This window comes from Pleurodeles waltl, chromosome 11 (assembly GCF_031143425.1).
Source record: "Pleurodeles waltl isolate 20211129_DDA chromosome 11, aPleWal1.hap1.20221129, whole genome shotgun sequence".
Lineage (NCBI taxonomy): Eukaryota > Metazoa > Chordata > Amphibia > Caudata > Salamandridae > Pleurodeles > Pleurodeles waltl.
The window spans coordinates 593,357,415-593,377,371 of NC_090450.1; the positions used below are offsets into that span (position 1 = coordinate 593,357,415).

At 43.5% G+C, this 19,957-nt stretch overlaps 1 protein-coding gene across 2 annotated transcripts in view; it reads right to left on the minus strand.

Annotated features, from left to right (window-relative positions):
- The window catches only part of SLC4A5 (solute carrier family 4 member 5), a 706,789-nt gene that overhangs the window by 213,679 nt on the left and 473,153 nt on the right, over positions 1–19,957 (minus strand). For both annotated transcript variants that reach the window (XM_069214106.1, XM_069214105.1), the window contains one exon: positions 7,209–7,480. In XM_069214106.1, coding sequence (XP_069070207.1) covers positions 7,209–7,480 — 272 coding nt within the window. The remainder of the gene's footprint in view (positions 1–7,208; positions 7,481–19,957) is intronic.

The following is a 19,957-nucleotide window of genomic DNA, read 5'->3' on the forward strand; positions in this document are numbered from 1 at the left end:
AAGCTCAAGCACATAAAGTATGACATTTGGGGCTCATGTTTGACATAGATAAGTGGACCACTCAAAGATGAAAACCTACAACTATCCTTACTCAGGAAAGTGTTCCTATCACTGCAGTTTAAACACCATGTGGAGCTTGCTACATCTTTAGTAATGAGCAACCTTGATTACTGAAAGACAGTGTACATGGGGTCCACATTTGGGCATACCCGTCCCACTTAGAACGACATACTGAAGTATACACAAAATGATAGATGAAATGTTGGAATTAATCTCAGACACTAATGTCACCAGAACCAAGCTATATCTGGCTGGTGAGCCCAACTAGGTCGAAGCTGGTCCTAGTTTGCTTCTGTTCTGATGCAGGGAGGGCTTGGCTTGCCTGTTCAAGCTGGCCTGTTCCCATTGCATCAGGGTCAAGACTGATGTGCAAAATAATGACGAACTGGGACGTGGCCCAAGTAATTGCTAGTGGCTGAGATTAATTGAAGCATTGCAACCATCACTTTATTGTATACTTTAGCATATTCAAATATAAGCATACACCTCTCCCCTTGGGCAACCTGCAGCCATTGTCCTCGTTGGTCGTGGCTGAAGGCCTCTGGCCAGGTCCTACATCCCACCCCCTTGTGCTACACATTGCCCAGCCTTTGGCCATAAGCATCAAGGAAATGGTGGTATGGCCTGGCCTCTGGCCTGTGCCTTAAAACCAAACCCTTGTGGCTGCCTGACCCCTGGATGAGTGATGCCAGATCATTGGCTGCAAGTTATCTAAGGGGATTGGGCATATGATCAAAACCCCCCAGAAATTCACTAAAAAAACAAAGGTTCTAGTGATGTTATAGTTAGGTGTTGTTATAATATAAAAAATAATGTTTTTAAAAAAAAACTACTCGCTGAAATTCACCAGCTATATTTTACTGAGCTAACTATAACTTGCGCCCCCACCATGCACTGCTTCTGACCTCACATTACATCACTCATGACGTGCTTACAATAATTGAGGACATCACTGACAACAACCTAAATTACATCATTGATGACCTCACTGATTACATTGTACATTCATTGTGACAGCGTCCTATACGGTTTGTGGCCATGAAGTAAATGAACACACTACAGGTATAGACAATTTTCTGTTCACCTTAATAGGATTACCGATTTCAGTGCTCCACATGACCCACAATTTAAGTCAAGTGGCTAACAGGTATACATTTGCCACTGTAAAGACACTTTCTTCCAGGACCCATGGACTACACTCTGTACTTTAGTACGATACACTAGATATGTTCTTGGGATGGGCACAGTGGAATACAACCTTAGACCCCTGTTTAGAGCAGCAGTGAGAGATAAACCATTTCTAAGTGGGCATCATTACATTATACATTATTCAACAATCTCCAATGCCTCTCTTTAACCAGCACCAAACAAACCTACCTTTAATTGTTTGCTAACTGCAACACGTGTTCCTAAGGCCCCCTTTTTAGTATTACAATCATCTACTGACCCTGAGGCTACAATGACCATTTTCATTCAGAGTTTCTTCACCTAATGTCTTCTCTTCAACTCCAAAGAAACTCCACAATCATTGTTGGTGATTACAATACCTGTGTGGATGTCTTTAAGAACTCTCTATGTAACAATATCCCACACTCCAGGGAACATCCATAATAGTCCCTATCTTTAAAAAGGGGGAACAGAATTTGCCTAAGTGCGACAGTCTGATTTCTTTATTAGATAGCAATGTTAGGATTGTGGGCAGATTGGTTTTTGAACATATGAGAGAATAGATAAACCAAAATAATGTGCCCTTTTCAGTTTGGTTTTCGCACAGGGCTATGTATGGTGTAACAGTGCTTGAATTTACATTTGATTCTTGGCAAATACACTGTAGCCAGGCACTGTCCACTGTACCTGGCCTTTACGGATTTATCCACAGCATTTGACTGTGTGACTAGAGCGAAACTTTGGTTGATGCTATTGGATCTGGGAATGGATCTGGCTCTGGTGAACTTTCTACACACATTGCATGAAAATCTAACCACTTATGTAAGTTACATTTCTGCAGGTGAAATGTTGGACTTTTTTCCACTTGCGCTGGTGTATCAAGGATGTATCCTGGTGCCTCTGTTGTTTATATGAATAATTTGGGCTCACATTTTTCCAGTGTGACCATTGATGTTCCAAAAATAGGGAATCAGTTGGTCCCTGGTTTAGCCTATGCACTTGATGCGATTCTCCTGTCTCGGACTCCCAGAGCTTTGCACTCCCTGGTAGAAGCATTTGTATTTTTTATGAGTAACCTCGATTTAATTACTAATTTTGGAAAGTCCCACATCATGGCATGTGGGCCAGGCAAAAAAGGGGCTGCTTCGATGTGCATTAATAATCAACCCCTGCATAGTCTGAACAATTTTTATTATCTTGGAATCTTCTTCAACTCTTCGGGATATTGGCAGCCACAGATGACTGCTCTTTTGTAACTGAGTAGGTCGGGTGGGGCCCTTTTCGCTATTCCCCAGGCAACAAGGAAGGGTTCAATTGCATCCTATTTAAAATTTTCAATGCACAATGTGTTCCCATGGCTCTGTATGATGAGGGGTTTGGGACTATTTTAATCCTTTCTCCATATAGTCAGAGGAGAACCGTTTATGCAGACGATTGCTCCATCTGCCCCCCAGTTCCTACTTTATTCCTGTGGAGCCAATCCTTCATTACACATAAATCAAATTAGCCACACTTTTACTTTGGGTTAACATATGGACTAATGCCCATGCCAGTCTTTGCAGGGACATTATTTTAGACTGTTTCAAACTAGATAGGGGCCGGTCTATGCCCTGACTATGATACGTCTGCAAACTGTTTTGTGTGTTAGGTTTATCTGATATGTTTCATGCACCAAGAACTTTATCAAAAGCAGACAAAAAAGTATTTAAGGCCAGATTTCACAGTTTTTGCCAATCTAACAGATTATGCCCTGAGTCTAACAAAAGCACAGTCAGGGAGGGAGTATACTGTGCTTAGAATTCCAGAGGTACTAGTGATCTATCTGTCTTTACCTCTTTCTTCTTGGGAGAGATCGCTCTTATTCTATTTCAGGGCAGGTACTGTATGGCATCTTCTTAGTTTTTGGGAAGGCACTTTTAATCAAAGAGCGTGCAATTTAGCCTGCCCTTGTGACAGTTCATTGGAAAAACAAACTTTGTTGCACTTTTTGTACTTTTGCAAATAATATAGAGGTCTGCTTGTACTTTATTTCAAGCCAATTTTAAAACACCTCGATTTTAGGAAATGCAAAGAGGCGTTATTTTAACTTCAGCTTTTACGAAGTCCAGATGTATGTTTCAGTGTGTGTTCATTTCTTAAAGTGACAGTGAGATGAAGGAAATCAATGAAGGGTTGATTTAGAAGTCTATCCCCTGTTTATATCTGTTTGCTTAGGATGAATGTGATTGTTTAAACCATGGTTTATAATGGTACTGATGCATTGTACTGTCTTTTATGGTTCTATGCAAAACCGAATAAAGTTGAATTGAACTTGTACTTGACTTCAAGAACTCTTAGTCTTGTACATGTCCCAAAGACTTTGCATTACCAGATATTATCCATATTGTAAAATGTGACTTTTTTGATGCAGAGCACGATCTCATCTGCTGCGCATCTGCTGGTGTGTTCGCAGTAGCTCCAATAATCCATCCTTCTATTCTTTATAGAAATGTCAATTTCTTTCTATGCGATGGCAGCTCATATTCATCCCCATGTCTATTCACAAGTTCAGTTGCTCAAAATTTAACCCAAACTCACTAGCTTTTGAATTTGCTTTCTTTCCAGAATTTAGTGGGATACATATTACTCACACCCCTTCTACTGTCTCAGCTCCTTCAGTGAAGCACTAACACCCATCATGAAATTGCACCATAAAGAGAACTTGCAGACGCACTAGGGACAGTGATTGATTTTCTAATGACCGCCTTCAGCTAAACTCTTCCCTTTACACATCACAGACAGGGATGGCTCCTTCGTAATGGGGAAGCAGTGTCACCCCTCTGGCTAAGCCAGGACATGAAAGATAAAACAATACTTAATTCTCATTTTATCTTTCATCTGCTGGCTCAGCCAGCAGTGTGTTCAGGGTGGGGCGGGGATGGGCTGGGCTGTGGTAGGTGCAAGGAGAGGAGAGTGCACTAAGTGTGCACGTGTGTTTGGCCGGCCGTCTCAGGCTGGCCAAACACACATGTGCACTTAGGTTTCTCCAACCTGGCTGTATACACAGTGGGCTGGAGAAACAGCACAAACCCCAGGCTTGTGTCTGAGCGGCAGTCCGAGCCACTCAGACTAATCCTGACACTGCTTAGATGCTATGCTATGTATTCAGTGAATGCTGGGACACCACAAGAAGACCAGAGGAGCAATGCGACAGGAGGTGGCGACAACGGGAAAAAGGTATGTTTTTTGTTAATTATTTATTTTTTATTTACCCCCCATCCTTCCTCCCACCCCTCCCCAAGAGATTTGCTGCGGCCGCTGCTGATCATGAATGTAAACGTTTCAAATCAAAAGATTTAGATTATGCTCAGTGCTTCAAATGTGCCAGTACTGAGTACTGGCATGTTTTCACTATTTCCCCTTGAGTACCGGGACCTCTGGTTGTATGAGGAGAGTATTGGTACTCAGAGGGGCTCTGCCATCAGCAGCCCAGAGCCAAGAAATGCTAATGTATCCCTCCCCAAGGGCAAACATAACCATAGGTCTTCTGAGTTTTTGACAGCAGCAAGGGCTCAGGCTACACTATATTCAGACACAGATCAGCTTCACTACTCGCAATAATGCTGCAGAGACTTTTTAAGGCATGGACAAAGTTAGCCCTGGACCAGGGCCCCCGCCTTTAAGGGGGTTCTGCAGAGAGACTTGGTCTGATGACGTTGTATGATTCTTAAACATATTCTTTTACAAAACGTTTTCCTGTAATTTATTTTTAATGTGGGTGATATGTGGAAGTAAATAAGAAAGATTTTGTAGATAAGTGTTTGTTTTTCAACACCATGCAACATCCATAAACAAAGTTTCTTTTAGATCAAAACAGGATCTCACATATATGGGTGATGTCACAAATATTATTATTGAAACCACACATCAATGTCCCTGAATATTAGATATAAACACATTTAAAATTTGGACCAGTGTGTCAGTGGGGTATGAGTGACCTGAGCAAAGACAGCATGAAAGAGCTGAAATTGGATCATAAATTCAAAGCTGTTCTGAAAAGGGGACCCCCAATATACGTTTGGGCCATTGTCCCTGAAATCCTTAAGGTGTCCCTGCAGTTCTGTGCAGACTAGTATCCAGGGTGGCTGGCCTACCGTGATCTGCCTCTGCCCACTGACTTACTATGTTCAAGTGGTGCAGGTCGAGACACATGGCAGGCTGGTATGTGCTCAATCTCTAGGGGCCCTAATACGATCCTGGTGGGTCACAGTGGTGGTTGGACCGCCGCCAATATGGTGATCAAACCACCACATTACGACTGTGGCGGTTGCGTCAAGGTCAGACCGCCTGCCAGCACCACCATTTTTCTCCATAGGAGGGGCTGGCAGTGCTGGCATTTCTAATCCGCCAGGGCAGTGCTACATGCAGCGCTGCCGTGGGGATTACGACCCCCTTCTCCGCCAGTGGTTACATGGCAGTAGCACCGCCATGTAACTGCTGGTGGAGACGGGGTGCTCTTGGCATGGGCAGTGCAGGGACCCCCCTGGCCATCCCGCAGACAGAATTCAGCTCTTATCAGCAAGACATCAATGTTTCATATTCAGCTAACTCTGAACATGCCTCTGCAACGCATCAGCCAATCTACCAAAGCTATAGTAGGGGCTAATGATCTATGCACATGACTATATAATATCCTTCTATGCAGGGCTCAACGGATACCCCTCTTACTAGTCTCTAAAAGTCAGTCATTGTGTTTTCGCTTCATGATGAATCTTTATAGTTGAATGCTTATCCACACTCCTGCTAAAACTTCATAGCACCAGGTCAGAGCACAGACCTGATTCAGGATGCTGTGCCTGACCTGCAAGTCCCCAGTCACCATGGTCATGTAATGTAAACATCCAGATATCTACAAACAGCAACCACCTCACCCTTGTTATTTCCAATTATGAACTGAAAGGAATAGTGGCAGAAGATGTTATACTCATGCTCTCCCACTGACTCTTTCTGTTGCAACATTTTTTTGCTGACATTGCTCTTAAACGTCGTAAAAACCCTGACGATTTCATTCTTTCCCCAAAGTATTTTACAATAAAGCTGAGTACCTCAAAAGCCACAGGGACAATTCCACCCTCTCCCAGGCAGAACACTTGAAGGAAGAACACAGCTATTAAACTCCTTAATCTACACTTACATAGATCTGGGATACTACATACAAAGACAATAACCACTTACACCTGAAACCCGCACACTCATGCCAATAGTAATACATCCACTACTTTTTTCCCAGATTAAAAGTACCTGCTGCAGATGTTGGGGTTGGGGGGGGACGATATTCTTATCGAATAGGGTTGTTTACAGACATCTACACCAGGTTTTCAACAACTCTGAATTATATCTGAAATGTGTCCTTTAAAGAGGCCTTTGTTAGGTTTACTTTCTAATGCCAGACAATCTGTCCTAACCAAATTTTAATCCTTATCATTAATATTTGGCCCGACACTCAAGCCAACCTCCAATTAAAAGAAACAGGTTAATATAAAGGTACACTCTTCTATATTCACTATTGAATGTCTTCTCTTCATATAGGCAGTAACTCATTAATTCACAATTTCCAACATCAAAAATGTTGTTTTATTACGCATAGACATATTTTCTTACAGTATTAATAAACTAATTTACATATGATATATGTTACATTCGAACTCCTCAAATGTGCACAACTCCAATTTCAATTCCATCAAAATATCACATATATTTGGCATGTTTATTAGATAGTCTGTTGCTATTCCTAACATGCACTGTGTAATGACTGTCATGTTAATCTGTGATTCTGAATGATATAACGCATGCAAATACTGTATTAATGTGGCATTTTTCTTGCATTAGCCCCGCTTCTACTGTGTCCAATAATGTAAAAAAAAAAATCAGTATTTTTTAAAACTATTTCAAATTTGGATAAATAATGCTGCAATCATGAAAGATACGAGGCTTGTACTCACCTGAATCAGGAGCAACACATTCACATTTGTACATTGTTACATAGTCTGGCTTGAAGTCTGAATTTATTGGGTAGTATTTAAAAGCTCCAATCATCTTCTTGATGGCATCGTAGATGAAAATGAAGCTGATCAAGGTGGAGAAGCCCTCTTCAGTGAAGCGCGTAATGTATTTTATAATAAAACTAGAATCAGTAGCAACCAGAATAAGGCACTGGAGAGCTGAATGTAGGCCAATCCACAGGCGGAACTCCATATAATCTATATCGTTACCTCTGGAAAGAACAATAAAAAACGAGAACTCAATGGAAATCCTAAAGCAATGTAGAGACAATTGTACTTTTGTTTTAGCCTATAAATGTCCAAGAGATGGTGGCCATTTCTCATACAAAAGTATGGCCCATATTTGAGACAAGGTAGTGCATCAGAGCTGATGTGCCCCCTTACTGGCACCTAATGGCACCATGGTTGCGCGTATTTATAATACGGTGCACAATGGGCACAATTGCAGTCGTTAGCACAATAAAGTCACATTTTTTACGCTACTGTGGCGCTTTGCTACACTAGACTCAAACATTTTGATGCTACTGTAGCAAAGTGCAAGGAGGCCCATCGTTTTCTAGGGAAGCGTCATTTTAAAGCCTGCTCTGAACTGGTGTTAAAAATGACGCAGAAAATGGCGCAGTGAAATCTCTTAAATTTCACTGCACCATTTATGCGGGCCTTCTTGCGCTGAAAGCCCCCCCACATACAATATACCTGATGCAGACATAATGTGGAGGCAAGGGTTTACAAAGTGGCTCAATCCATGTATTGCACCACTTTGTAAATATGGCACATGGAAAAAGTAACTTTAGCGCCGTCTTAGCTTCAAAATAATTTTGGTGTGACAGCACTAAGGTGGCGCTAGGGACTCTTAAATATGCCCCTTACGTGTATTAGAGTTTGGAAGACATGGTAGTGCATCGCAAACAAAATGGAGTACCTTGTCTATCAAACTCTTGGTCTGCCAGAGAGAGAGATGGACGGACTTACAGAGCTTCCTGTGTTCATCCAATGGCCTGACAGAATAGGAGCTGTAGGAGAAATTACATTACATCGCCCTCCCTATTTAGGGTGGACAGTGTAATCTCTTTTTTTCTGTTGACAGCTGTTCCTTTCATTGTAGAAAGGTGAGAGCTGGACCGGAGTGTATCACCAAATTTGTAAAACGGTAGTCCATGCCGGTGGGACATCCTCCACCACTTTTATGGCTGGAGTACCCTTCCTTCAAACCATGAATCAGGCCCTAAGTCGTAATAAATCTTGTCTGAGGATACATGCTATTATTTTTAGACACACACGTGATTGGATCAGTCCTTCATTTATTTTGTATCTTATCCCAAATGTCTTCTGGTATCGCTTGTCCTGTTTTATTTACAATTAGATCAGCAGCCCTTATCCAGCCCTTCAAATCGATAGAGCTTAATAAATATAAATAAATAGCTCCTGTTCAGCATTCTGTCCATCATCTGTTCTTTTTGCCTTTGTGGCCCTAAGTGGGAAGAGTATTCCCAGACATGGGTCCCGTGCTCACTGCACCACTGGATTCAAGCTAGCCTGGCTGATGAGGGTGATACCCTGAAACCGGTCCCAGAATGTCTATTTCTGGTCCAGGGAGGACATGGCCTGACAGTTCAGGCTGGGCTGTTTCCATGGGGATCAGGGCCAAGATTGATTTGCATATGGCTGGGTACAAACTGGAATGGCATGGGTAAAAATAAAACAATGGATTTAGGCCCAGATCTCTGTACTGGGGGTGAATGCTTGACATGGTTCAGCATTCCATCCATCACTTGTTCTTTTTGCATTTCTCGATTTAAGCAAGAGAGGATTCTGGGGGGAGTTATCACCATAATGTCTAGGATGAATATATAAAGTTCACCTGCCAACTGCACACAGGCTACAGGCATTAAATGACTAAGGCAGGAAAATGGCAACATTCTAAAAGTGACATTTTGAAAAATGTAATTTTTTTAATGAATTATTTTTTATGATTTTGCCTATCAACTGGTGAACAGAAAGAAAAGAAAAAGAGACATGACAATGACATACATTAGTATTTCCTAGAGCCAAGGGGATTCCAGGGGATCATCAAGTACAGCTGTGTCCCACAACACTGGCCATCCATACATGAGACTATACGGAGGGGTGCTTTCTGTTAGTGCATCTATTTTACGTGAGGGGAGGGCCACTCTTCGGGTACAATCAGTCAAGAGAGGGGGACAGGAGAAGGGAATGTGCCAACTGCCTCACCACAATGGATCCCCGTCAAACCGAATGTCTCTGCTTACATGGAATCTTCTCCCCTCCTGGAGGTCGAATGTCTGATTTGGCCTCATGTTTTTCAATTAATCCATCCCATTTGTCATATGTCTTCTCGCCTCTCCCCACCCACACAGCTCTGCTCTTGCAGTTATCTCAACCTTCAATCATTTCAGTAGGTATAAACTCCATGTGGATAGCTCAGGGGCGATCACAGACTTCAAGGCCATGTCAATCATGCATTTAGCCAAAATCAGGGCCAGCCGCACAAATCTATTGGTGTGTTTGCACTTTCTGGTCATAGGTTCACTAGGTACTGAACAGGGTCAAGGGGCAGGAGGCTATCTCAAAATTTGTAATTTAAAATCCATCTTTAGATGATTTTTCATGACAAATACACCAAATATTAACAATTACTTGTTCGTAATTGGAAGTTACAGCTTCTTAAATGTAACTCCAATGTTATCCTATGGGAGAGGTAGGCCTTGCAATAGTTAAAAATGAATGTAAGCGTTTTACATGTAAAACTTACAAGTACATGTCCTACTTTTTAAATATATTGCACCCTGCCCTGTTGGCTGTTTAGGGCTTACCCTAGAGGTGTCTTATCTGTATTAAAATAAGAAGGTGTAGGCCTGGCAAAAGGTTTGTTTTGTCAGGTCGATATGGCAGTTTAAAACTGCACACACAGGCTGCAATGGCAGGCCTCAGACAGGGTTAAAGGGCTTTGTAAGTAGGTGGCAAAATCAGTGCTGCAGGCCAATTAGTAGCATTTAATATACAGGCCCAGGGTACATGTAGCATCACTTTACTAGGGACTAATAAGTAAATTAAATATGCCAATTGGGGATAAGCCAATGTTACCATGTTGTATGGAATCAGCATGCGCACTTTAGCATTGGATAGCAGTAGTAAAGTGCACAGAGCCCTGAGCCCAATAAAAAATAGGTTAAAAAAAAATATGGAGGAGGCAAAAAGATTGGGGGAAGACCACCCTAGGGCTGTCACTAACAGGCTCATTTAACTGCAACACAATCCAGGCACAACCTACCAGAGACCTGAACCATTTTAGGCCTCATATCAACAGTAATGTTTTCTGTTTGTAAGTCAGGTCACATTATTCACCTTATTCTCCCACTTCTAATCTTGTAGCTCACACAAAATACAAGTCCATCCTTTTGTCAAATCATGCAGCTATTATGTTTTACATTACATTGTCTACCTCAGCAGTGAGAATTAAATCAGCTACAAGCACAGAATCTAGACACAGGCTTTCTAAAATGACAGCAACCAACCAGACACAGGATCTAGTGGACCTCCTATGCATGTTTCCTACACGCAGCTAAACTATATTCAATCAATGGATCACTGCATTGCTGGATACCATTGCCCCTTTGAAAAAATATACTGCACACCATAACAGGCCATCAGACTAATGGAACAGCAAGGCTCTTAGTAAATTGAAAAGGGTGTCTAAAGCCTTAGAAATAGCTTGGGAACTTTCCTCTGGGGAAGCAGAAGCAAAGTACAATATACTTTAAATGCTATGAAGATGAATTAAAGAAATACACACTCTCTTCTCTTCCTCTATAATCACCACAGCTGCTGTTGCTACTCAGGAAACCTTTCCATCATCAAAGAGATTGCTCATCACATATGTAGTTCTACCAATACCACCCCTTCCCTTACACTGTGTGAACTTTTGGACAACTTTTATATGTTCAACACAGACTTATACACCACTCTTTGTAAGACTTTGATGACAGTTCTCTCCTACATTTCTATTAAGTATAGCTCCATGTTCAATCTGTGTGCTGATAACATTTTTTCAAGTCTGTTTGAATTTGTCCCAGTTTCTAAGAAGCAAAATTTGGAAAATGTTTTGTCATGAAATCTCTCTCACTGCTGGACCCCTGTCCAGTGCAGATCATGCATGTAGCAGGTGAGCCTTTTGTTACCAAACCCTACTTCCTAATTCATATGTCTTTTAATAGTGTTGCATTACCCTGGTCTTTGAAGAAAGTCAGGGCAATTCCACTCTCAAAGAATCCATCAGCTGATCATTCTATCTTGAGCAAACTATCTCTCTCTCTCTCTCTCTCTATATATATATATATATATATATATATATATATATATTGATGTAGGTAGTGATAGTTACAACCATGTTTCAGTAGAAAAAGCACTGGTTGACATGCCTATATCTTTGCCACTGTTTGACGAATCTTCGCGAAATTTTACAATAAAAGTGTGCCAGTGATTCTGTTGTGCACAGAAAGTTTCATGGTGATCTATCAAGAGGAGGCTGTGAAAAAGGGGTGGTCAAAAAAGTTATATTTCCCATGTTAATTCCAATAGGACCTTTGAACACAACTACAGACCAAACTACTGGACGGAATTACACCAAATTTGGCAGAAAGCTAGCTATCAGTACGCAGATTGTGCTTTGCTGTGTTTGGTGTAAATCCATTCAGTGGTTTAGGAGAAACTAAAGGAACGCCAAATTTGTATATTTGCGTTCGCGAAGACTTCACAAATCATAATGAGCTCGTGCAGGGAAATGCAGAGCTCTGATTGGCTGCCAACACTTCACCAAAGAAGTATTAGCAGCCATCTTGGGACTTGGCTTCAGCGGAGTCCCACAAAAAAAGGAAAAAGGGTGAGAGTAGGGACGCCAGACCCCTTAGCCCAGGTGTTTGGGTCCCAGAGGGACCCCACCAAGGCAAAAGAGCACTTTAAAAAAAAAAAAAATGCACAGCGAATTTGCGACATCATCACAAATTTGAAATAAAAATGAAAAAGGAAATCAAACGGGGTCTCCCACACTTGTTTTTTAAAGGCCCTGGGTGGTCCAGGTACCAGGGGCATAAACAAAAATAAGGAGTGGGGTGCAGGGAGCCCCCCTCCTGGGCTTAGTATTGTCCCGGGTACTGCCACCTCCCTGGGGCTTATCATTTGTAATGTGCATGGGAGCATGCTTAGCGCCATTATTTAATGCCTGGGCATGGGCAGGCATTAGGGGACCTGTGGGCCTTTTTCCATGGTCAGAGTCCATGGAAACAGCCCACAGGTGCCCTTCCCTGCCCCCAGGGACACCCCCACCGACACCTAGAGGACTCCTAAGGATGGGGAGACCCATCCCAGGTAAGTCCAGGTAGATATTTTTAATTTTTTTTCAAAGTGCCATAGGGGGACCTAACGTGGCCCCCCTACGTGACACTGTGCCCAGGGGACACAAGTCCCCTGGGCTTGGCATTTGGGCTGGGGGGCATGACTCCTGTCTTCAGTAAGACAGGAGTCATGTCCATAGGGGGTGTGCGTCAAAAAAATGACGATAGTCAGGTAAGAGTCAGCTTTTTTGACTCTACCTTGACTAGCGCCATTCTTTCACGCACAACCTCCAGTTTTCCCTAGGCCTCTCCTACCCGGTAGTGTCATGTATTTTGATGCTAACCGGGCCTTAGCGCCTGCTAGCACCATTCCATAAATATGGTGCCAGGCTGGCATCTTGGAATGGCCCTAGCCGGAGCTATACTTTTTCATACAAAACTGTGCTAACGCAGTTTTGCATGAAAAAGTATAAATCTAGGCCCTAATTTCACACCCAGAAAGACAGGCTGCCACCAACTCCTGCTGCGCATGGCCAAAGGCTGTGCTCAGCATGTGATTGGGTCATTAGGGGGGTTGGCTGCACCCCTGATGTGCACTGCTAATTACCTCGTAAACTATGGCACTCATGACATCTTTGATAACATCATTGGTAATATCAATGTAATATTTGCAGTAACATTTTTTATGAAAACATTGTGCATGGTGAGGGTGTGGGTTATAGCTACTTGAGATAGCTCTAACTATAATAGGTGAATTTCTATGGTTTTGTACGTTTAAAATGTGAATCTACCTATAATGTCCCTGTAACCTTTGGATTTGTAGGTTAATTTCAACGTTTTTTAATTTTATTTCCTAACTATAACATCCCTGTAACCTTTTGTTTTCTTTAGTGAATATATATATTAAATACTCAATGGCGGTCGCCACTTGGTAGTTAAAGTTAGGATCACGTTTCCATAGAAAATGTATTTTTGTATTGCTAATACCTTTGATGATGTTTGAAACTTTCCAAAAAAGTGCTAATTTTTGACTAGTTTCACATGGATAGTGTTGGGGTGATCCATCAAGCGGGAAAGAAAGGGCGGAGGGGGTCCCAACAGCCTTTTTCCCCATTTGTTTTTCCATGAAACACAGATACAACCTAAACCGCTGAATGGATTTACACACATTTTTCAGAAAGCTAGATTTTGGTTCAAAAAGAGTGTTTTTTGTGATTTGGTGTGAATCTGTGCAGTAGTTTTTGAGCAATTAATGCTCCAAAAAGTTGTGTATCTAGGGACACGGAGCCTCTGTGGATCCTGACAGATCTCCTGCTGGGATTTGATTTGCTGCCACCACCTCAAACAGGAAGTGGTGGCCGCCATCCTAAAAAATGGTATAAGAAAAGACAAAAGGGGGCAGGGTAGAGTTACTCTGCTCCTCTTGGCCTGGTGGTGGGATCCCAGAGGGACTCTTGCTAGGGCTAAAAAGGTTTTTTTTAAAAAAATTGTGCAGCAAGTTTGTGGAGGATACTCAAATCCTCAAAATTAAAACAAGTGTTGGCTCCTACTCTTGTTTACTAAAAACTACCCAAGAGGACCAGGGCCCGGGGGAATGAGGTGTTTATTTTTGGGGATTGTGCATGGCTCTCCTCCCCAGGCTGATTTTGGCCCTAGGGACCCCATGCCCTTGGGTCTGATGTCTCTTTTGGGGGGAGGGAGGCATGTGGCTCCAGTCTCCAGGCCATTTTCAGCCCTGGGGACCCCATCCTCCAGGGTTCAAATTATGTTTTGAGGGGAGGGGACATGTGGTCCCCCTCCCTGAGCTGCTCACACCCCTGGTCACTCTGTCACCAGGGCCTGAAGTCTGTTTTGAGGGATGTGGCATGTGGCCCCCCTCCCTAGTCCATATTCAGCCCCGGAGACCAGATTCCCTGGGACCACTATATTTTTAAATGGGAAGGGGCCATGCAGCCCACCTCCCTGAGCTATTAATGGCCCTATCCCCTGAGGCTGACTCATTAGCTGTGTCGCAGGGAGTCTACTCCCTGGAGATAGCAGTTTCCCTGCCCTCCCCTGCATGGACAGGTAAACCTGTGTTTGCTCCCACTTGGGGGGGGGCTATTTTAAATCTCCTGCCAAGCAGGAGCAAACACAAATGGCCTGATTTAGATCTTGGAGGATGGAATACCCCATATGGGTATCCCATTCAAAAAGCTCAAAATCAGGCCCAAAGTCTGCTCCCAGCCAGCAGAAGCTTTAAATATACTCCTGCTGGCTGGGAGCAGACTTTTGATCTCTTTCCCTGCCTGTACCTCTGCAGGCAGGAAAACAGATCAGAAAATTGCCCCCACCCAGAGGGAGCAGCATTGGTAGCTGCTTCCTCTGACTAGGGGCAATGCCAGCTCCCTCTGCATGTGGGAAGCTGGCTGAGGATGTGGGGCACTTGGGGCTCCCCTGTGGTCTCCTAACAAGTATATGGTGGATGCCCTGGGTGGACACCAGGACACTCACCTTTCAGTAAAGTGGGCCCCATGGGATGCAGCCCCTCGGGCCGATAACGGCTCAGGGAGGGTAGCCTATGGGCTCCCTCCCCTGTGTTATAACTAGTTGCCCTGGGGGATGGGGTTCCCAGGGCCTAATAAGGTTTCGGTAGGGAGGGGCCACGTGCCCCACTTACGCTTTAATTAAAATAATGGCCTAGCGGGATGGGGTCTCCAGGGTCTAATGAGGCTCATGGAGGAGGCCACATGGCCCAATAAGGCTTGGGAAGAGGGACCGTGCAGTCCCACTCCCCTTCATTTTAAGCAGTGGCCCTGGATGATGGGGTCTCCAGAGCCTAATATGGTTTGGGGAAGTGAGCCACGGGGTCTCCCTCCCCTTTGATTAAACCAAACATTGACAAAGCCAATAGTTCTCACTCATGGGTGAGCTATTGCCTTTGGCAATTGGGAGGGGTTATTGAACGTAAGGGCTGGTTGTTGGTGATTGAGAGGGCCACTTATTTTCATCCCAATTCACGCATATTTCGACTGATATTTATGTGCAGTGCACATCCTGATTTTCCAACACGCCCTCTTAAAAGAACATACAGCAATCAGCTTAGAACAACAGCTGGGAAATCAAGTGAGGGGAAAAAGGAGAGTTGTGGGGGATAGGAGAAATAGTACTGCAGTCACGTCAGGAGTCAGGGACATGCACTGATTAAGTTTGAATAGTTTGTGCTGGCCCCTGATCTAGCAAGGCAAACTGAACAGTTGTTTGGGCTGCACTGGTCAGCTGAGAGGCAGCGAAGAAGACTGACTGGAACTCACAAATAGTAATCAATAGTTGGGCTGCAAGTCCTTTCCTGAATACAATAGTGTTGCAAACTCATGAGCTCGCAGGCTCAACCCTAAAAGAAGTGGATGCAGGGGAGAGGTGGGGGATTTTAACCACCCCTGATTAGTGTGCCGTTTGTTATGTTTATGTGACCTTAAAATTAAATATTACATTGCCATGTAACAGAGCATCTGAAACAGAGCTCTCACAAAAAAAGGCTCTTTCTTGAACCATGACAGATTTGATCATCACTACACATACATACCTAAATTTTCACAAGCACTAGGATTCCTGCTAGATTGCCTCGTAACTCCCATCAACAAACCCAGCACTAACCTGTGGCAAATTCCACAAAGAAAACTCTCTCAACAATAAACTTAAAACCAAGTGAAGAACCTCACTTTATTTACACAGGGTTGGCGTTTCCCTATGGGATCAAGACACGCTAACTGAGCCACAAGCAACCCACACTGCCGGAGGATACGTATTGCAAACGCAAGAGACTGATTGTTACTTGCCTGATGTTACCCCCAATGACTGGAGAAGCTTTGTACCATGACACTGGCTCGAGAAGCCACACTGAGTTCCTGAGGTCCTGCTTACCTGCACCTGGAACATGGTGGCAGCAGGAGGAGGAGCCTCTCTGGTGAGCTGCCCCAGCTTTGTATCTGCACCGTCTGCACACTATTCTCACAGCAGTTGATACCATGCCTTTGCATGTCTCTCTCTGTACTTGCTGCATGCACAGCATTAATACACCCTTTTGGCCCACTGAGGAGCCACTGTTAGTACCATACACGCACCCAGCTGGGGAGCCCGGTTCAAGTCTCGGCGTTGGCACAACATCATGTGATTCTGGGTAAATCACTTAGGGCCAGATTGAAGAAAAGTGGTGCTGAACCCAGTGTAGCTCCACTTTTCTTGCGCTCCTTAGTGCCCCCAAAACACCACCATCTGTGCACCATATCTAAGATACGGGGCACCATGGTGGTAGTTAGGGGACTAGCGTCAAAATGTTTGATGCTAGTTTGGAGCTTTGCAGGATCAATTTCAATCCTGCAAAGCCCATTGACAGATGTTAAAAGTGCTGAAAAAAATAATGCAGAGAAATCTCTTAGATTTCTATGTGCCATGTTTTTGCAACCCACCTAACTGGGGAACACCCATTTGCATACATTATGCCTGGTGCAGGCATAATCTAGCACAAAGGGTTACAAAGTGGCACAATGCATGCATTGTGCCACTTTGTAAATTTGGCACAGTGAATTTGGCCTTGTTGGGCCACATTAGCGTAAAAAAATGACACTAATCTGGCGCAAGTAGGCTCTAGGGGCTCTTAAAACTGCCCCTTAGTGTCCCTGCGCCTACCAAAAAAAACATGCAATGGAGCAGGAGGTACAGGAAGGATTACAACAACAGGGGAAGGAGGGGGTGGCTGTGAAGATGCCACAAAATACAGGCGCCAAAGCTGTAGCCACAGTGTAACAGGAGCAGGAAATAAATAAAAAATAGTCCCACAAACAAACAGATAAACAATCAAAGCATACAGATACAGTACTTGATCCCTGTTCTGTGGGAGGAAACGAAAGACAAAAATGCGAGACAAAGAGAAAGGATTGATCACAAGCAAGCAAGGATTTTTAGAGGACTCTGAAACAACAAAATGAAAAGCAGTGGGCGGGCTGTAGGCTCACAAAGAAGAATGCACAAACTATATACAACAGGTCTCGAAAGCTAAACCCAAAAAAGGGCCATCTACCCCCCTTAATAAAAAAAGACCCTGGGGGTTGGGGTCCCCAGGGCCTAATAAGACTTGGCGTGGAGGGCCATGTGGCCCCCTTCCCCTTTAAAATAATAATAAGGCCCTGGGGATGGGCCTTAATCAGACTTGGTGAGGGGGCAGCACGCCCTCTCCTCTTTATTTTAAGTAGTGCGCCAAGGGGATGGGGTTCCCAGGTGTAATAAGGTTTGGCAGGGGGCCATGTGTCGTGTCTCCCACTTAATAAAAATAAGGCCCTGAGGGATGAGTTCCCTAGGGCCTAATAAGGCTTGGGAGGCTGCTATGCGGCACTACCCACTACTTGATAAAAAAAATTCTCATGGGGAATGGGGTCCACAGAGCCTACTAATGCTCAGGGATAGGGAACTAAGCACCCCCCTCCCCTTTAAAATAAATAAGAACATGGGGGATGGGGTCCAGAGGGCCTAGTGAGGCTCGGTGAGGGGGCCACGTATCCACCCTCCAATTTAAAATATACATGGCCGGGGAATGAGGTCACCAGGTCCATAATAGGTATGGGGAGGGGGGCTGTGTGCTCCCCTCCGTAAACGAAAGGCCCTGGGAGAACGGGTCTCCAGGATCAGGCCCGTGGCCAAACCCCCAATGTGCGCAGTCAAAGGCCATGTGCAGTGGGGTTTGGCTACCTTCGAAGGCAACCCCACACTGTACACACTGCATTGCAGGGCATAGCTGAAGGCTGTGTGTAGCGTGTGGCTGGCTGCATGTAGGGAGTTGGACAAAGGACCCGGCCGCAGGACAAGCCCTGTGGGCAACCCCCGCTGTGCAAGACCAAAGGCCTGCACAATGTGGGGTTGGCTGCCTTTAGAGAGATTGCACACAGGGCCTGGCTGCAGGCCAGGCATTGTGGCCAGCCCCTCACTGCACACATCTTATAGTTAGGGGAAATGTTCAGTAACAACATAACGTTTTAAACTCTATAAAATACTGAAATTCACCAGTTATAGTTATCTCAAATATCTAAAACTCTTGCCCTAAGGTAACTATAACTCGCACCCTCACCATGCACTGTTGATTGCCCCAAATATTACATCACTCATGACATCTATTATAGCATTGTTGATAATATCACTGCAACATTTGCAGTGAAATTATTGGTGAGAAAACTGTGCATGGCGGGGCACAAGTTATAGTTACTGTAGAGCAGTTGTGCAAAAAGAATCACTGGCACACTTTTTTTGGAAACTTTCGGGAAGATTCATCAAACAGCTTTTTCAATGGAAACATGGTTCTAACTATAATCACCTATTGGCAATCACCAGTAGGTAACATATATTTATACATACACACACACACATACATTGAGTTCCTCTTCCTTGATTCCTGAAGTCTTGGCAATTCAGCTCTGAGGGACATCTAACTCAAATATGCCTTAGGAACCATGTAGGCTACTACTGTAGTGTTTTCCATTGAACGTTACTGCAGCTAGAATATGGCATGGTGCTTCCAACCTTACTACAATTGCAAACACTCACATTTCAGTAGAATGGGCTCTTATTTGTTGTTTAATTAGATAATTTCTGTCCTTGACTACCTGTCAACAGATCAGAAAGTTTCAGTTTTTTCTAATGTATTTTCAAAGATGCCCATTAAACACCAGACTGACTAGCAATTGTATTTCTACGTCTCTGCATGTTTGACGAAAGATCTTAAACCGTTGTTGTAAGTTTTCCTAACAGTATTGTTCGATTAATGTAGGGTGAACAAAGGCCTGAGGTTGAAGCGATATACTGGTTAAAAACTGATACGGAGAGCTTCTTCTTTACAAGTCATGTGGAAATGTAATACTGCTGAGTTTGTAAAATGATGCCCGAAAAAACAAGATTTTAGCTAAACAAGATGTAACACAAAATTACAGGTCCTCTTGCCGAATATGGTGATAGCTACAAGTGTTTAGGTCACAACACGTATATATAATGAGCTTGATCAAAGTGTTGGTTTGTTTCCAATAGGGATATCCTGCAGAATGATCCCCGCACAGCAATAGCTGTAGATGTCCATGGTATATCCTTAGTTGTCACCAGTGCCTTGTAATATCGATAATACACAAAGTAATCATCAAATGGATAAAATTCACAATTGGATTGTGTTTCGTACTAACCCACGAATGGGGGTGCGTGTTCCAGGAAGGTGATAAACAACATTTTTAAAAAAAAGGAAAAAAACAATATCAGCTCAATTTAGTATTAATGGATTATCAAAAGGCTTTTATAATTATACATTTTCTTTATAAACACAGC